General features: G+C 48.0%; 2 long non-coding RNA genes and 1 gene segment (V, D, J or C); 2 read left to right on the forward strand and 1 right to left on the reverse strand.

Moving 5' to 3' along the window:
- LOC125618846 overlaps positions 1 to 11,794 on the forward strand; it is a 48,457-nt gene extending 36,663 nt beyond the window's left edge. Inside the window, exons 1-3 of one of the 4 annotated variants that reach the window (XR_007350227.1) lie at positions 2,132 to 2,258; positions 2,652 to 2,733; positions 11,147 to 11,794. This is a non-coding gene — a long non-coding RNA (uncharacterized LOC125618846). Of the gene's footprint in view, positions 1 to 2,046; positions 2,259 to 2,651; positions 2,734 to 10,638; positions 10,681 to 11,064 lie in introns of those variants that run through there. The other 3 variants (XR_007350229.1, XR_007350228.1, XR_007350226.1) reach the window with 3 other exon arrangements.
- The window catches only part of LOC125618844, a 99,324-nt gene extending 80,960 nt beyond the window's left edge, over positions 1 to 18,364 (forward strand). Inside the window, exon 2 of the long non-coding RNA XR_007350224.1 lies at positions 18,255 to 18,364. This is a non-coding gene — a long non-coding RNA (uncharacterized LOC125618844). The remainder of the gene's footprint in view (positions 1 to 18,254) is intronic.
- On the reverse strand, positions 14,825 to 15,457 carry LOC125618836. The segment is given in 2 exon segments: positions 14,825 to 15,186; positions 15,305 to 15,457. Coding segments are annotated over 2 exon segments (402 nt in total).
- Positions 18,365 to 19,322: the final 958 nt, after the last annotated feature.

Genomic DNA, 19,322 nt, shown 5'->3' on the forward strand with positions numbered 1-19,322 from the left:
GGGAGGGTGGAGGATGGGAAAGGCAGTGGAGCACAACAGACACTAGTATGGCAATATGTAAATCAATGGATGTGTAACTGATGTGATTCTGCAATCTGTGTATGGGGTGAAGGTGGGAGTTCATAACCCACTTGAATCAAAGTGTGGAATATGATATGTCAAGAAATTTGTATTGTTTTGAACAACCCACAATAAAAAATAAAATCAATCAATCAATCAATCAATCAGAAACAAGAATTGTAAGGAACATTGTAAAATGTTATATTTTAAAAAAAAACACTTATGCACATGGAGAATTAATAATTTGATCAGGTAAAGTATTTTTGCCTTTTCCAAAATAAAAATAAATGGACCAAATAAACAAAAATTAATTTAAAAAGTAAACAGAAGGAAGGCAAGGAGAGAACATGAGAGTTATATGGGAAGGGAAAAAAGAGGGAAAAGGAAGGCACCAAGGACTGAAACAGAGTGAATTAAATTCCATTCCTGTAAGATTGTGTCCCAAAACCCAATATTATGCACAATGTAATGCACCAGTAAAAACATTGTCAATTTAAGCAGGGCACTGAAGTGTAATGTTGGCAAAGGAAAACCTAGCTACCTAGAAAATAGCTTAATAATTAAATCAGGTATAAAATATGATTTTATAATCAGATTTCAACTGCACCTGGGACAGACCAGGGCCACACCCTGAGGGCACCACAGCACATGGCCAGAGGAGGTGCTGAGAGCAAGGAGAGGAAAGATAAGTGACTCTGCCCAACCCACTTTCCAGAAAGGTGTCCCACCCTCTAGACCTTCTTAAATTCTGAGCTTTGCCTATTGCTGCCCAATGAGACCTGAGAAAGTCACTTTCATTTCCTTTAAGCCACTCATTAGAAAAGGCACCTGAAGAATGTGATCTGGAGAACTACAAACACAGCTGCTCCTCAGTGTTCAGAGGGAAGTTGCTCACAGGGACAGGAGGACAGCCACAGAGGTTCACAGGGACTAAGAGGAACCATGGCAGGGTCTTGAGCTGCTCAGGGCCCCACACTGAGTTCCACACCATGGAAAGGGTGTGTCAGAGGACCTGGGTTGTCTGGAAAAGCAGCTCAGCCTTGTGGGCCAAAAACAAAACAGGCTCACTGTCTCCAGCTTGGGAGGGGAAAGTCTGAAACTAATGTCCCTGTGCAGTGACCCAGAGCCCTCTCCCCAGTGAGCCCCTTGAGGTAAGACCCAGGAGACATCGAGTGCAGAGGGAATCATCCTGAGAAATGGAGAGAGTGGACGCAGTCCTGTTCCAACCCAGGGAATCTACTTTTAAACACAGGACTTGTTACAACTGCAGGCCAATGTCCCTGACATGGAACAGCAGAGGGGGAGGAATTCCCTGTCTTCACTGAGAGGAAACTAACAAGACATCCTCCCTTGTCCACTCTGTCAAGTGACCTCCAGGGGTTCTTCTCTAGGAAAATGTTTGGCTGACTCTGAGAGTCACACACATGGAGATGACTAGGACAGGATGACCACCCATTTATAGGTCTACCTCATGTGAATTCCACACTCACAGCTTCAGGTGGACATGTCCCTTCTCCTCTTGCTGTGGGCAGGGCTACAGGATCTCCAGCTGAGTCACAGGTTTCTTTTCCCCACCAGCTTCTTTTGACCCTTGTGATCCTATTTCATTTGCTAGGCTAAGAAGAGATATCCTGTAACACTGCCCTGACATTCTTGTATTTCTCCAGGTCACAGCAGACACAGAAGCTCTTGATGTAGCTCAACTGCATGCTGTGGATGGTAGAAAATTCAGAAAATCTATTCTTCTGAGGTGGGACTTGTCACCTTATCTCCTTATCTTGGATGAAGTCAGCAGGATGTGACTTCCTCCCAGATGCTGAGCAGCAGGCAACCTGAATGTCCTTCCATCTCTCCTATCTCAGGTAACAGACCCTGAAACCATGACCTCCCACAGAGTCTGGGTTCTGATGGGACCTCCTGCACACACCACAGGCACCATGGGCTGTTTCACTATTTCCTACAAATACAAAGACACTTGATGTCCCTGGGCTCACAAGGCAGACCCCACCCTCCCTCACTCTCCCCACCCAGCACCCACCAGGGCATTTGCATGCTGATCCCTGAGGAGGGCCTTCCTGCAAGGCTGACATAAAAGCTCAGCACTAACCTGCCCTTGACTCACCAGGACTCCTCAGCTCAGCTTCTCAAAATGAGGCTCCCTGCTCAGCTCCTGGGGCTGCTGCTGCTCTGGATCCCTGGTGAGGACAGAGGGGATGGAGAGGGATAAGGGGGAGGGAGGGGAGACCTGGGCCCCCCTTCTGCCCATATGTGCTCTGTCCACATGAGGGTTGTGCAGGTCTGTCCTCCAGGATGAGGCAGCTGAGGTCGACTGATGTGAGACAGTATTCCAGAAGGAGCAAGGGACTGGCTCTGATCAAAGTTGTCACATAATAAGAGGGGGTATTGTATGTCAATTCTACAGAAGATCTTATAGGTTACAATATTTGAGGTATTTTTAAACATGAATAATTCGACTGTATAAATAAAAATCACAATAATAAGTTAACCTGAAATACACAATAAAGGAAAAAGCACAAATTTTCCTAAAGTTTTTGCATGACCTTGCATTGTCCTGTTTTTTGATTTCCCAGGATTCAGTGGGGATGTTGTTCTGACCCAGACTCCTCTCTCTGAGCCCATCACCCCTGGACAGCCAGCCTCCATCTCCTGCAGGTCCAGTCAGAGCTTCCTACACAGTGATGGAAACACCTATTTGCATTGGGTTGTGCACAAGCCAGGCCAGGATCCACAGAGTCTAATATATAAGGTTTCCAACGAAAACACTGGGGTCTCAGACAGGTTCACTAGCAGTGGCTCAGGGACAGAGTTCACACTGAGAATCAGCAGGGTGGAGCCTGAGGATGCTGGGGTGTATTACTGCTTGCAAGTGACACATGCTCTTCCCACAGTAGTGCAGCCATGAACAAAAACCTCCCTGCCTGGGTGGCCCAGCTGCCACATGAGCTCTGGTCTGGCAGCAGCTCAGAAGATTCTCTGCCCTGTGAGAAGAAGGTGCTGGGAACTCAGGCAACAGGTGCAGCTGAGGGCTGTGGACCATGACTGCCTGGGCCACAGCTCACTGCACCCATGAGTGGCCCTGTCAGCTGCAGCAGCCTGGCCTGGCATGTGGAGGACAATACAGAGGGGTCCAGGAACCTTCTGAATGAGCAGACAGGATGAGCATGGACACTGCAGGAGTAGGACCTGGGCCCTGGGCAGGACTCTGGCGCAGGCAGGGCTGGTGTAGGGATCTTCTGCAGGTCCCTTTATGCTTGTGAATGCTGTTTTTTGTGAAATTGGGATTCAAATCTAATCACACACACACACAAAAAAAATGCCTAAGCCTATAATAACTTATGAAAGGAAAATGATGGAAATGGCTTATTAATTGGGCACTCAATCTGGTATTTCTCTCTTCTTTTTCCAGGAAGCAGCAGGGATACAGTGAGGATGCAGTTTCCACTCTCCCTGCCTGATACCCTTGACTCCCTGCCTTCATCTTGGGAAGGATCAGAGTCGGAAAAGTCACTCATATGTCACCAAGAGGGTGGAAGGTTGTGCCGTGGTGATGAAGGTGATTCCTAGATAATAGAGTTCCTGGTGAATGTAACTGAAATCCCAAGGTCCTATTTGTGATGAGTATTAAATTTATATGTGAATATTTATTTATGCAGAAGAAAAATTTTGTAAATTTAAAAAGAATGCTGTGAATAGGTAATTTTTAAATATTTGGAATCCCAGAAAGGTGAAAGAAGCAATTGTGGTGAAGGGAAACTATTATTAAAACCAGACAGTTAGTTGTCCTTGTTTGGAGAAACCACTGAAGACGCTGCTCACAAAGAGCAATCATTCAGAGAGACGTGGAGGGTGTAAAAGGCAGACGCAAGGAGGCATGAATTAGTGGGTGAATGTGCACTAATACTGACTGTACAAATGACCTTGTACAGACGGAGCTGTACATAAACCTGGAGAGCTTGAAAAGCAGTGTGTTGGCAGAAAAAAGGGAAATAAATGTAATTAAAATTATACTGTTTCAGAGTGGAAAATGTCATTCCCCTGGCTGTGGGAATGGAAACCAGAGCTTCTGCCCCAGAGGCACCTGCTCCACCACTGACCAACATCCCCCAACATACTCAAGACCAACCCTGAGCCAGAGCCACACAGGAAGCCACTGCCTGATTCCTCACTCACAGAAAGGCAGGGTGGTGGGGAGGGTAAAATGCTAATGGCTTAGCTGCTGGGGTGGGGCAATATTTTACACAAAATTATACAATACATGCAGAGAAACAGTAAGAAGTTAAAAAAAAAACTGATGGCAAAGCTGTATTGTCTATTCGCCACACAAAATAATGTTGTTTCCCTGGATAACATAAACATGCATGTACCTGGTATAATGTTAGCATCACAGAAAAAAGGTCTATGGCTGGAAGTGTTGAGTAGTTCCTGAATTGTCCATGAAGTGTAAGAGTGCTAATGAGCTGACTTATCTCTGTAAAAATAAAGGGTGTCTTTTGTTTTCTCTTTCATGGTTTGCCTTGTTAAAGAGTGATGGAGGGGGGACAGTTTTCTTTAACAGATAAAAATAATGTTCAATAAGTCACTCACATTCCAGGCCTCCTCTCCCACAGTAGCAGAGGAAGGAGGCCATGGGCTCCACATGGTGCACACATGGGGATGGAGCCTCCCTAGCCTGAGTCCCCACAGGACTATGTGAAGCACCCCTGCCTGGCCCAGGAGCACACAGCCTTAACAATATGCTGTGCTGCTTGCTGTGACAAGTACAGTGGTGACCTCCATCCTGAATGCTGTGAATGCACAAAAGACAACCTAAGTGACAGCAGCGAGAGACCATGATGTCTCGTTTAGTTCCTATAATGATGCTGTCTTAACAGATAAAAATGTAACATAAAATTTATGCTTGAAATATAGATCAGCTTCTCCAGGGCTGAGGCTATGGTAAGTGTATTTCCAGGTTCACATTGCCCTCTGGTGGGCAAGAAGTGGAACATCCTAGCACAGAATTCAGTGAGAGGAACCTACCTGAAGGTGAGCCACCTCTGTGTGAACAGGGTCCTGTGCCCTCTGCTCTCCACAATAATGCTCCAAATCTCCAGGAAACCATCTCGCCCACCTGTCTATCAAATGGGCATACACTCACACCCAGAGAGAAGTTCAGAACCCAACTGTTATGCCTGGGAACAAGGGAAGAGGGCAGAGCAGATATGTCTAACCAGGTCTCTCACTGAGTTCAGGACAGGCTCAGGCTAAAACCACGTGTCAAGTAAAACCAGGTGTCCTGTCCTCCTTCTCCTGTACAGAGTCCAGATCCAAGAAACAGCTGGATCAAAGACATCCAACATACACCTTTCCAAATACGCTGAACTTATTTCACGATCTCCTACAAGATGGACTTCTTTTGACATCTAGGACCAGTGTAAAGTGAACAAATACCTTCCTGTCCCCATTCTTGTCTCTTGGAACAGTTTGAACCTCAGCTTGGAAACTTTATCTTTTTCTCATCACAAGTAATAAAATTTGTGCCTATTATCCTGTCTGTGTGTGTGAAATTAAATATATCTCTTCTTCCATGAGACTTCCAAGTAAGAGGTCACTCCAGAGAGATGCTCCCTGAGGTCAGGTGGCCTCACAGTGCCCAGGCTCACACCACCTAGTGAGCTACAGCTTTGCCCACCCTAACATGTGAAGAGACATAAAAAAGAAATCTCCCGCTAATGAGCAGCAAGACCAGGGTCTACAGTAGCCTCCTGACTCCACAAGGAGCAATGACAAATTTCCCCAGCACTCTCCAGCTGTCCCTAATTTTCCAGAAATGGTACAGACACCATCTCCTGCAGGGTCCCTGAACAGCTGCAAGATCTGAAGGGGATCTTGAAAGGAGAGTGCTCACTGCTGCCCTCTGCTGGTCCAGCCCACACTTTGCCCAGTCCCCTGAAGGTCTCTCCTTTTCCTGGGCCATTTGCCTTCCTCTTGTGAGGATTCCTGTGATGCAGGGCCAATGGCTCAGAGCTGCTTCAGCATCTCAGAATATAGGGTTATGAAGAGTCAGACCCCTCGCCTGTCCTTTGTCTGCATTCTACATGTGGGAAACAGACTCGAACAGAACCTGTGTGTGCCAGGACCTGGACTTAGTTCATCCAAAGGGACCCCTAGTGCTCTGCCCTCATGAGAGACACTCCTGACAGCCCAGGGCAGACAGCACCACACATAGGTGGCTCTATGCACTGCAGAAGCTATGCAGTCCCCTGCTGAGATGGTCCTTAAATACCAGCTTACCACTCCTCTCTCAACCCCCTTGCATCCGCAGGTGGTGACAAAAATGAATAGATAGATAGATAGATAGATAGATAAAATAAGACAATCCACATATGGAAGTATCCTTCAATCCAAAATGCCACAACACAAAACTTTCCCTATTTGTGTCTTCATGTTCAAGATAGATCCTTTTTAAAAAATTCTCACTTTATTTAATACTGAAGTATATTTACATTCATTTAGTTTTCTTTAATATTGCATTTAAATATAACTCACACACATATGAAAATTGGGGAGCTTGTTAAACTTGGCTCCAGAGCCAAGGCCTCTTTAGCTTTGGCCTACTCCGAGCATGTGCTAGGAGGCCAGGAGCACAAATTACTTCTAAACACCAGAGACCCCTGTCTTCATGCATAGGGGACTGGCCTGGGAACAGAGCCCTCCACATAGAAGGGTCAGGGTTCCAGCTCCCTGCAGAAGAGAAGCTGGGGAATAAAGGCCCACCACCCAGACTCCTCAGCAGACAGCTCTAGGGCTCTGAGCAGGTCCAGAGCCACAGAAAACCAGAGGAAGGGAGGCAGTAGCAGTTTCTGCAAGTGTAGGCAGAAGTCTGAGAGAGAAGGACTCAGTGATGGGCAGGTCAGGGAGGGGGCAAGGTAGAGAGCTCCAGGGAGAGGGGCCTGCTAAGAAATACCACCAGGCAGCAACAGTGGTCAGGGTGGTCACTGAAACCACTGTCACAGTTCAACTACGTCTGAGTTCTGAGGTGCCATTGGCAGGTGTGGGCTCCTTACTATGTGGGAGACTCTGGGTTAGATCTCTAGAACTGCAGGGAAATTGGGGGGGGTGGGCAGGAAATGCCAGGCCCACGCTTACCAAGGCAGTGGCTCTCTCCATGGGCTGAGATCTAGGCAGCAAGGTTACAGAGCTCCCTCATGGCTCCAAACCCACAGGCCAAGTGCGGGGACCAAGGGTGTCTCCCTAGGACAAGAAGAATAAGCTTCTAAGCTCAGTGAGAAACCACCAAAGAGTTACCCAGGGGAGAATGTGACAGGTATCTGGGTTTGATTATTTATGCTTATTTTGAAAAAGTCCTGCTAAGTGGCCCAGGCTGGCCTCTAATTTGCAATCCTCCTACCCCAGCACTCTAAGTCACTGGGATCCCAAGGATGCACCCCAAGTTCAGTTGCTTTGTTGTTTTAAGATGATACTGGTTACTGTGCAAAACAGAAGAATATCGAAAGTCATTGACCATCAACCCCTCTGTACATTTGTTTCCCAGGAAACTTGATCTAAGCAATAAAAATTAGTGATTACTAAGAATGTGGTATGTGCCCAGATACTAAAGTACACAATATTCACATATGCTATTTTAGTGAATCCTCAGGCAACTCTCTAAGGATATGTTATTTTTCCCATGTTGCTAATGAGAAACTGAGATGTGGGGAAAGTGAAGAAACTAACCTGATGTCACACACAATCATTAAGACAGAGCCAAGATTCTAATCCTCCCTGGGTGGGTACTGCATGGAGCATCCCAAACCTCCTCCAGCTGGAAAGAGACCTGGGTACCAGGTGAAGCCACCAGCCTGCCTACAACAAGGCCAGGTGTCTGGTTTCCATGACGACATCAGCATGGGGCACCAGGATGGATCCCTGGGCTCTGAAATATCAGGAAAGGACTATGAGTCAGCAGGTCTAAGGTGGGAATCCATAGGTGAACTGACCAAGACTGATGCCTGGGAGTCTAGCCTAGGAGGCCATGCAAGGACCTTTGCCACATTCCCAATCTGCACAGCAGCCTTGCTTAGGGCTGGGAGAGGGACAGGCTGGTCCTGTGGAAGGAAGACACAGAGTCAGTGTGTAGAGGCAGACGGGGCCTGAGGCTGGGAGGCCATGGAACTTGGGCAGGGAGCCTGAGGGGTCTCCTAAGGGCAGGGAGAACCTGTGGGTCGAGGAGAGAAGCAGGCCATGTGTTCCTGAGGACTTATTGCCTGGTGCAACTGGCACACAGGAACACGGTGAAAGCCCTTGTCATTCCTGTGCCAACTGCAGGTTACCTCTTTATCTTCTGCTTACCTGGAATCACCTGATCTTATTAAAACTGATTCCTCCAAACAGTATGCAATTCTGAATATCAGGGATCCAGTCATTATGGTAGGTGAAAAAAATGGTAGTATGTGGACAGGATTCCAAGTTGTTGACCCCAATCCCCAGGCCTTGTACCATCCCACTCCCCAGGTACTCAAACAGGAATTTCAATAAAATTTCTTATGAAAGATTTTGTGACATAATCAAATAAGTTGAATCTATGAGAGAGAGAGTACACACTAGATCTGTCTTCAACATTGGAGCCCGTCCATCTGAACATGGAGGAAGAAGAAGGAGGATCTCAGGCCATGAAGCCTGGATGTGAGGAGATGCTCTAATGCAGCTCTTGGAGGCAGCAGGAGCCACATTTAAAACAATAAGGGCAGCTTCCAGGAGCTCTGTGCTGATGGCCACAGGGAAATTGGGACCTCACCCTACAACTGTGGAAAGATGACTCTGCCTCAGCCACTGGACCTGGAAGAAGACCCTGAACTTCAGCAAGGAGAGCTGCCCACTGTCTGCTCCATTTCAGTATTATTCTCAGGCTGAGCTGAGGACCCAGCCTGGACTCCTGAGGAACAGGCCTGGGAAGGAACACACTGCTCAATAGGGGGGAATTTGTTACTCACCCATAAAAAACTAGGAGAGACATCACACTGCCATATCTCATCAGAAGGATCAGAAAACTAAACTCAAGAAGGAGTTGTCTCACATGGCTCAAGGCTGAGGGGACCATCAGCTCTCTGTTCCTCTGCAGTGTGGTCAGGTTCTGCCTTCTTCTGCACAGAGCTCCTCCTGATCTGTCCACACCCACACAATCCAGGCTGAACATGTGGCCTTAAAGAAGAAGGAAATGGTGGCATTTCAGGCAAATGGATGGAAGAGGAGAACATCATGACAAGGGAAAGAGCCCGACTCTGGAAGGTGAGGGTTCAATATCACCCTCCTGTGCAAAAGCTAGAGCAAAGAAAGGGCAGGACAGCCACAGAGGTTCAGTTAAACTAAGAAACATATGGCAGTGTCCTCCGCTGCTGGTGGCCCAAGTTCCACACAGTGGAGAGGCTGTGTCAGAGGTCCTGGGCTGGGGACAAAAGCAGCACAGCCATGTTGGCCAACACAACACAGGCTCCCTCTGTCCCACCTGTGGATGAGGAGGGCTGAAATCAATGTCCCTGTGCAGGGAAAAGGACCTTCTCTCCAAGACACCTCGGGGCCAGTCCCAGGAGAACAGTTGTGCACATGGAACCTCTGACATGGGGAGAGTGCCTGGTTGCAGTTCTGACCTAGGGCATCTACTTTAAAACCCAGGGTGGTGGCACCTGCTCCCTAGTGTCCCTGACAAGGAGGAGAACATGGGGAGGAATGTCTCTATCATCTTTGAGAGGGAAATAATGCAGAATCCACCCTGTGCACACTGTCCAGTGGGCTCAGGGGTCCATCTCCTGGGAAATGTTTGGTGGCTCTGAGTGTCAAATGCATGGAGATGACTAGGAAAGGATGGCCACCAGTTATACACCTTGCCCCAGGAGCTTCACAATGACTATCTCAGGGGACATGCTCCTTGTCCTCTTCCCTTGAGCAGGGATACTTGATCCTCAGCTGAAACAAGATTTCTCTTCCCACCAGCTTCTTGTCACAATTCTGCTCTTATTTCAGTCACTGGGCCAGGAAAAGTTGACATCTAAACTGTCCCTGATGCTCTTGTATTTCTCCAGGTAACGTCAGACACCAGAAGCCCTTGAACCTCTTCAACTGCATACTGTGGCTGGAGGAAATGTCAAACATCAACACTTGTGAGGTGGCACTTGTCACCTTCTCTTCTCAGCTGAGAGGAAGACAGTAGGATGGTCATATCCCTCACACAGGCTGACCTGCAGGCCACCTACCTATCTGTGCATCTGTGCTGTCTTAGGAGGGCAGGCCCTGGGCACCATGACCCCTCACAGAGTGAGGCTTCCATGATGGGTTCTCCTGCACACACCACAGGCACCCAGGGCTATAACTCTGCTCTATTTCCTCCAACTGTAGAAGACATCTGATGTCCCTGGGCTCACAAGGAGGCCCCTCCCTCCCTCACTCTCCCCACCCAGCAGTCACCAGGGTATTTGCATGCTGCTCCCTGGGGAGAGCCTTCCTGCAAGGCAGACAAAAAAGCTCAGCTCTAAACTTCCCTTGACTCACCAGGACTCCTCAGCTCAGCTTCTCAAAATGAGGCTCCTGCTCAGCTCCTGGGGCTGCTGCTGCTCTGGATCCCTGGTGAGGACAGAAAGGATTAGGAGGGAGAAGGTGGAGGGAGATGAACCCTAGGCCCCCATTTTGCCCATGTGTGCTCTGCGCACATGAGGGATGTGCAGGTCTGTCCTCCAGGATGAGGTAGCTGAGGTCAATTTATGTGAAAGATTATTCCATAAGGAGCAAGGGACTGGTTCTGATGAATATTGTCACATAATACACAGGGGATATTGAAAAGAATTCTAGAGAGGCTCTTAGAGCTTACTCAATTTGAGTTCTTTATGTATATGAGTAGTTTTAGTGTATAAATCAAAAACAAAAATTAATTTAGTCTGAAATGTACAAAAAAATGGGAAAACTTTTCTTAAAGTTTCTACATAAACTTGCATTGCTCTGTGATTTTTACAGGAACCAGTGGGGATATTGTGATGACCCAGACTCCTCTGTCCGAGCCTATCACCCCTGGACAGTCATTACCCATCTCCTGCAGGTCCAGTCAGAGCCTCCTACACAGTAATGGAAAGACATATTTGTATTGGGTTGTGCACAAGCCAGGCCAGGCTCCACAGGGCCTAATATATCAGGTTTTCAACCGCTACACTGGGGTCTCAGACAGGTTCAGTGGCAGTGGGTCAGGGACAGATTTCACACTGAGAATCAGCAGGGTGGAGGCTGAGGATGCTGGGGTTTATTACTGCTGGCAAGGTACACAGGTTCCTCCAACATTGGTGCAGCCCTGAAAAAAAACCTCCCTGCCTGGGTGGCCCAGCTGCCACATGACCTCTGGTCTGGGCAGCAGCTCAGCATATTCTCTGCCCTGTGAGAGGAAGGTGCTGGGAACCCAAGAAACAGGTGCAGCTGAGGGCTGACGACCATGATTGCCTGGGCCACAGCTCAGGCCACACCCATGAGAGGCCCTGTCAGCTGCAGCAGCCTGGCCTGGCATGTGGAGGTCAACACAGAGGTGTCCAGCACCTTCTGAATGAGCAGACAGGATGAGCATGGACACTGCAGAGGGAGCAGGACCTGGGCCCTGGGCAAGATGTGGCCAAGTTAGTGAAGAGAAGACGTGAAATGTTGGAGGTCCCTCCAAAAGCTGCTCTATGTGAAATTCAGATTAAAACCTAATAAAACAAATAAACAAATGAAACAGAAAAATGACTTTTCATGCAATAACTAATAAAATGAACAGCATAAAATTGACTTATTATTTTTGCATAAGATATTGTATTTCTCTCATTATTACATGTCATGTTCCACAACTAAACACTCAAGGTCACTTCAGGTGAAGTGCGCTCCACAAAATACCCACAAAAGGACAGAGTAATACCTTTTGTTAGGGTCATCTGGTGGCTGCTCTGACCTTAGGGGTCCTTGGAATGAGAGAGAGGAGCAAGTGCTGAACCCTTTTATTGGGAAAAAACCATTCAAATGAGGCAAGGGGTCAGGATTCAGGGGGTGGAGTCAGCTTTGTGGTGTCTGCTGTCAGCAGATTGACTGAGGTATAGGAAGGCCACAACAAAGGCAGAGCAAGAGAAGGGGACACACAAAGGGAGTTTCCATGGAACTTTCTATCCCTAACAGGCAAAGGGCAGGATGACAAAGGAAACAGGTGAGTGTAACTCCACCCTAGGGGCATAAAAGACCAAGTCAGGAGTCATGGCACTACCCTGACAGACACAGTGATCTTTTAGGTCCCAGTGGTGCATCAGGACTGGGAGGCCTGGTCACTCAATGTGGTCCCCACAGTTACAGGATTCAGCAGAGGTACAGGGATGATGCAGACTCCAGTCACCCTGCCTGGAACCCCTCGAATGCCTGCCTCCATGTGGGGAAGGATCAGAGTTGGAAAAGTCACTCATAAGTCTCTCAGAGGGTGGAAGGTTGTCCCTGGGGCCCTGTAGACTCTGGGTTTCTACTACCTCAAGGCTTCCTAAAGATCCTGGCTAGATGACCCTCAAGTCATGTCACAGTTATCTAGTTGGGTCACCAGGGCTTCTGATGCTCTGGACCCCTGGTGAGGACAGAAGGGATGAGGAAGGAGAATGTGGAGGAAGTTGTGCTGTGGGGTTCCCATTCTGTCCAAGGGTGGGGACCTGAGGGTATCTGCCCAGCTCAGATGCCTGGGAATGACTGCAGGGAGATGGTCACTCAGGAGAGCCATTATGGTCAAGGTGAATATGATGTTGACCCAAAGGCAGAGCTCGTCTGAGAAGATCAGCAGGAGATGCAGTGGGAGGCCAGGTGCCATCCACTGTCCACAGAAACCACAGTAGGCAGGATCCTAGGAGAGTCCCCTGGGAATGGGGGAAGTGTCCTCTGCTTTCTGACCCAGCCCCTTTCCTCTCCCTGAGCACAGCACATGTCCAGGGAGAATCCCAGACTGAGGTCCAGGGCTCAGCTCCTGTCCTATCTGTCAAGGAGGCTCCATGCAACTGCCCAGGTCAGCTGGGTTCTCTTCCCCACACTCAACCTGAAACATAGGTTTGTAATATTTTTTAAAGGAATGTGAGGTAACATTCCCTCATGGATAATTAACAAGTTACCATGAGGAAAACCAAAAAGAAAGAAATGATTAATGCAAAGAAAATCAAGAAATCAGGGAAATACTCCACTGTACGTTCAAGACAGTATATTTTGACTTCATTGTCTGAGGTTCAGTCTTCCAAGTGTTCGAATCTAACATTTGGTTTTTGATTCCTTCATTTTCAGGATTTCTGCTTGTATTTTTCTCACAATCTTTAACACTTTATTGAAGTGATCTTTTTTTTCTGTATTTGAAATGAATAAAACACACTGGATGTATGGGACAGGGTCAAAAAAACCCAACAAATGCTTTACAGGCATTCCATAAAAACAGGAGACATTTAATAAGAAAAAAGATTGTAAAAAGTAATAATTCTTGGAAATTTCCCAGATGATAAGAGGATTATGGACATTCAGGTTAACTATTCTTGAAGGTCCCAAATAGGACTAACCTAAAGATGGTCACACTAAAATATAATATAAACAAATTATGAAAATTTACAGAGATACTTTTGAAAGCCACAAGAGAAAAGCAACTCACAACATCCAAGTGAAATTCCATGTGGCTATCAGAAGAAATATGCAGACAGGAGGAAAGAGAATAATATCTAGAAAATACTAGGAAAGAGACTCTCAAGGAAGAATAACCAGTCAATGACCCCCCCTTTTCCCCATGCAATTTGTAAGCTATCTTTAAGCAATTATCAAATTTTGCCAGTTTTTGATCCTCATAAAAATAGAATCATGGGTAATGAGCTGTGGTGTACCTGTGGCCTGTGTCACTTGCAGGGCTCTTGAAGTCAGTGGCCATTTTCACTGGTGTACAGTATTTCATTGCATGCACTTCCCTTTTTCTATTCATCCATTCTTCCCTTGATTGGCATTTAGATGATTCAGGTTGCAGTTATCATAGATAATGCTGGGAGGTCCCTGCACTTGGGAATCTGTTCACATCTGCATGTGCTCTGAGTGGAAAGCCTGGATCACAGGTACATGCATGGTCAGGGCAGGTCTCCAACACAGGGACCATTTCACATTTCCAAACACATGAGAATGTTCTAGATCATTCCTCAGACTGCACTCCATGTTTTTCATGGTTCCGTTTTGTGACCTTTCTTCTAAAGTTTCTGCTGGTTTGTTAGAAATTTCACTCTCTGATGATTATTGATGTTGAGCCTGTTTTATATACCAGGTGACTGTTTGCACATGAGGCTGAGAGAGAAATTTTCCTATGAAGAAGTTTTGTTCATGGTTTTTGTAATGTCATCTTTGTCATAAAAACTAACCATCTATGCATTTATCTATCTCTGAACACCAATTCTGTTCCACTGGGCATCTTGGCTGAGCACCAGGGTCCTGCACCCACAGGGTAAGAACTCATCATGGTTCTTCTCCTGATTGGACTTCTTTTAGCTTCCTGTCACTCACTGGTTGGTGGAGCACTACTGCACAGAGCAGGGCACACACCTTCAGAGACACCCACTCAGTGGGCCTGATCTATGGTTGAGTGCTGGGGCTGAAAAGGAGAAAGAAACAGGGTGCAGAGGAACTTGTCCAGGCCTAGAAAAACCCCCCAGTGGCCTCAGAGTCTGGCTGCCTCTGAGCAGTGCCCTCAGCAGGTGGAGGCAGCAGGAGGAGCAGCTGGGGCAGCCCAGCCTCACACTTCTGCTCCCTGGGAGGTTTTTGTCATGGCCTGTGTCACTGTGGGAGGGGAACTGTAATCTTGTTGACAGAAATAAATGGCAACATCTTCAGGCTCCAGGCTGCTGATGGTGAGAGAATAATCTGTCCCAGATCCACTGCCACTGAACCTCGAGGGCACCCCAGATTGCAAACGGTTGGTATAATAGATCAGGAGCTTAGGAGCTTGCCCTGGTTTCTGCTGGTACCAGTTTAAGTAATTGCTAATGCCCTGACTGGCCCGGCAACTGATGGTGAGTGTTTCTCCTTGAGATTTAGACAGGGAGCTTGGAGACTGGGTCATTGTGATGTCACATTTGGCACCTACAATTGAACACATGAGAAGAAATATGCACACTAATGTCATAAGAGGATTTCCCTGAACACCAGGCAGCACTAATGAAATTGGTCTGAGCAAATCCCCAGTGCTGTCCCACCTTACCTGGGATGCAGAGCAGCAGGAGCCCCAGGAGCTGAGCAGGGGCCCTCATGGCCATGCTGTGTCTTGACAGGGACTGACTCCTGCAGGGGTGTGAGCAGCCTCTTAAAAAGTCCTCAGGGCAGTGGGCTGTGCTGTGGGCACATGCAAATCAGCAGGGCTGGGCAGGCTGGGCACAGCTGCAGGGAGGCTCCTTTCAGGCCTGGCCAAATGTCTCCAGGTGCCCCAGCATAGGCCAGGGCAGCACAGATTTGCCTAGAGAAAATGTGTTTCCTGAGAGGCACAGGAGAGAACCATCCCTCCTTCCTGTGATCAGAGAGACCTCTTGGTCTCATCAAGGTTCAGGACACAATTCTCCTGCTCAGTCTACAACCAAGATGAGGTTCATGAGCTCTCTCACAGGACCACACCCTGCAGGAGGAGTTACAGACCTCTTCCTTTTTATACCTGAGCATAATATTTAGTCCAGAGAGGATTCCTCTATACCTGACTCCTTGAAGACCTGGGAATGAAAAATCATCATTGTTACCAGCCAGAAATGCAAAGAGGGTAACAGGAAGCAACAGAAAGGGACAAAACACATCAAGTGCAGGCACCATGGTTGGTAAGGAAGGGAAGGAGGTTGACCATGTCGCTGCCAAGGTCAGGAGTTGGCCCTTCCACAGCTGAAAGGTCAGCTCCCTCCCTGTCTGCAGGCTGTGTCACCCATCAGGCCATGTGTTCCCTGAGATCCTCTCATTATTGCTTGTGCCCCTCCACCAGCTCCTCCTGAGCTTTGACTTCAGAAGCTAAAGTTCTCCCTGGACCAGCTGCTCCTCTGCCCTGAGTCTACCTTGTTTCCTAACCTGTCATTATTCTGTCACCAAATCTCACCCAAGTCCTAAGAGAATACTGTCCCCAGAGGCTGGTGCAAGCCTGGGGGCACATGCTTGGTGAGGAGAAAGGTGTGTCAGAGGACTGGGCTGGAACACCCTCCATGCTACTGCAGCAAAGAGGACACCTGGGTGGTGGAGGGAACACTGGAGCAAAGGGAAAAGGGTGTCTTCTCATGCAGATAGTGTTACTGCAGGTCCCTGTGCAGGTCAAATGTGGAGCATGGTGAGGAAGACACACTGCAGTGTGGCTGTAGTGGGAGGAGGGCTTCTGTTACAGTTTACAAGTGAAGGATCCCCCAAAGTCTCACAGGGTGAAGACCTCATTATGGTACTCATCCATTTGATGGGTGAATTATTTAAATGAATTTGGGGGATAAAACCTAATGGGAAGGAGGGGGTCACTGAGATTGTGCCCTGGAGGGTGCTACTTTACCCCAAGCCCTTCCTCTTACCTTCCTGGACCCATGGCTGAGCAGCTTTCCTCCACCCAGCCCTTTCACCATGATACTTCTGCCTTGGAGCCAGCTGATCCTGGACTGAAACCATGACCCAGAGTAACTCTTCCCTCCTCTAAAGTGTTTTCCCCCCAGGTTTTTTTCACAGTGACAAAAGCAATTGACACAGTATCTGTACCTGTGTGTAAAGTGGGTTGTGTCCTGACAAGGGGTATCAGAGCAGGATCAAGGTACATTCACCAGTGGGCATGAGGCTGTCTAATGGAGGGCAGGCCAATGTCAAGAGGTTGATTTCAGTCAGAGAAATGTTGGTGGGAAACAATGCACCCGAGACAATCAGAGCCATAATTCTCACTGTAGGTGGAAGGGATTCCACACAAAAATGGTCATCCATTCTGTCCAGTGGCCTCAAGGGGTTCTTTCTTGGGAAAAGTTTGGATGACTCTGATGTGTCACATACATGGACAGAACTAGGACAGGATGTCCACCAGTTAATAAATCTTGCACCAGGGAATTTCACACTCACTGCCTCAAGTGGACATGTCCCTTCTCCTCTGTCCTTGAGCAGGGTAACGGGGTCTCAGATAAAACACAGCTATCGTTTCCCACCATCTTGTTTTGACCCAGGTGCTCAGATTTCATTTACTAGCACTAAAAAGATCAACATCTAACACTGTTTCTGACATTCTGCTATTTCTCCAGGTCACAGCAGACACCAGAACCCCTTGAACTACCTCTACCCAATGTTGTGGATGATAGAAATTTAAATATCAATATTGTGAGGTGGAACTTGTCACGAAGCTGGGAGGGAGCCACCAGGGTTGCTCTTCCCTTCTCAGAGGCTGACCTGCAGGCAGCCTCCACATCCTGTGTCTGTGCTGACTTAGGATGGCAGGCACTGGGCACCATGACCCTCCACACAAAAGGCTCCCATGATGAAGCATAATGTCCATGCCACAGGCACCCTGGGCTGTCCCTTCATTAAATTTCCTCCAAATATATAAGACATCTGATGACCCTGGACTCACAAGGCAGGTCCCACCCTCCCTCATTCTCTCCAGCCAGCACCCACCAGGGCATTTGCATGCTGCTCCCTGGGGAGGGCCTTCCTGCAAGGCTGACATAAAAGCTCAGCTCTAACCTGCCCTTGACTCACCAGGACTCCTCAGCTCAGCTTCTCAAAATGAGGCTCCCTGCTCAGCTCCTGGGGTTGCTGCTGCTCTGGATCCCTGGTGAGGACAGAGGAGATAAGGAGGGAAAAGGGGGAGGGGGGGTGAGCTCTGGGCCCCCATTCTGTCATGTGTGCTCTGTCCACATGAGGGATGTGCAGGTCTGTCCTCCAGGATGAGGCAGCTGAAGGTCAATTAATGTGAGAGAGTATTCCAGAAGGAGCAAGATACAGGGCTCTGATGGAAGTCGCCACATAATATAGGAGGATGGAGTAGGTAAATTCTAGAGAGGTTCTTATAGCTTATAACATTTGAGGTGGTTTTCAATATGAATAATTTTATTGTATAAATCAAAACACCAAAAATATTTTAGCCTGAAATATACAATAAAGGAAAATGCAAAATTTTTTCTAAAGTATTTACGTAATCTTTCATTGAACTGTGATTTTTGCAGGAACCAGTGGGGATGTTGTGCTGACCCAGACTCCTCTCTCTGAGCCCATCACCCCTGGACAATCAGTCTCCATCTCCTGCAGGTCCAGTCAGAGCCTCCTACACAGTGATGGAAACACCTATTTGAGTTGGGTTGTGCACAAGCCAGCCCAGGCTCCAAAGCGCCTAATATATAAGGTCTCCAACAGGGACACTGGGGTCCCAGACAGGTTTAGTGGCAGTGGATCAGGGACAGATTTCACACTGACAATTGGCAGGGTGGAGGCTGAGGATGCTGGAGTATATTACTGTGTCCAAGGTACACAGGTTCCTCCCACAGTGGTGTAGCCCCGCACAAAAACCTCCCTGCCTGGGTGGCCCAGCTGCCACCTGTGCTGCAGATCTGGGCAGCAGCTCAGCAGATTCTCTGCCCTGTGAGAGGAAGGTGCTGGGAACTCGGGGAACAGGGTGCAGCTGAGGGCTGTGGACCATGACTGCCTGGGCCACAGCTCAGGCAACACCCATGAGTGGCCCTGTCAGCTGGAGCAGCCTGGCCTGGCATGTGGAGGACAACACAGAGGTGTCCAGGTGCCTTCTGAATGAGCAGACAGGATGAGTGTGGACACTGCAGTGGGAGCAGGACCTGGGCCCTGGGCAGGACTCTGGTAAAGAATCAGAGGTCTTCAACTGGAGTGGAAATTCATCTTTTGTCCAGAAACTTATTTTATGCAATTTTGTAATGAACTCTGGAACTAAAATGGAAACTTTAATAACAGCTGACAGAAGTTCGAGCATATGACAACAAGAGGAGGGAGAACAGGGGACCACTTACAAAGGACCTCACCAGAAAGGTTCCTCAGAAGGCAGGGTCTGAAAAAGGATGAAAACAGAAGGGTAGGTAATAATAGAGAGAGGTACACGAGAGAGAGAGAGAGAGAGAGAGAGAGAGAGAGAGAGAGAGAGAGAGACTCTCTATATGAGGGGGTTGAACTGCTGGGTGAAGAGTCTCATACTGGAAGGACCCAGGTGGAAGGAGATTACGTGTCATGAAGGCGGCCAGGAGGACAAGTAATAAAAGTTGGTACCTTCT

This window comes from Marmota marmota, unplaced genomic scaffold, assembly GCF_001458135.2.
Source record: "Marmota marmota marmota unplaced genomic scaffold, marMar, whole genome shotgun sequence".
Classification (NCBI taxonomy): Eukaryota; Metazoa; Chordata; class Mammalia; order Rodentia; family Sciuridae; genus Marmota; species Marmota marmota.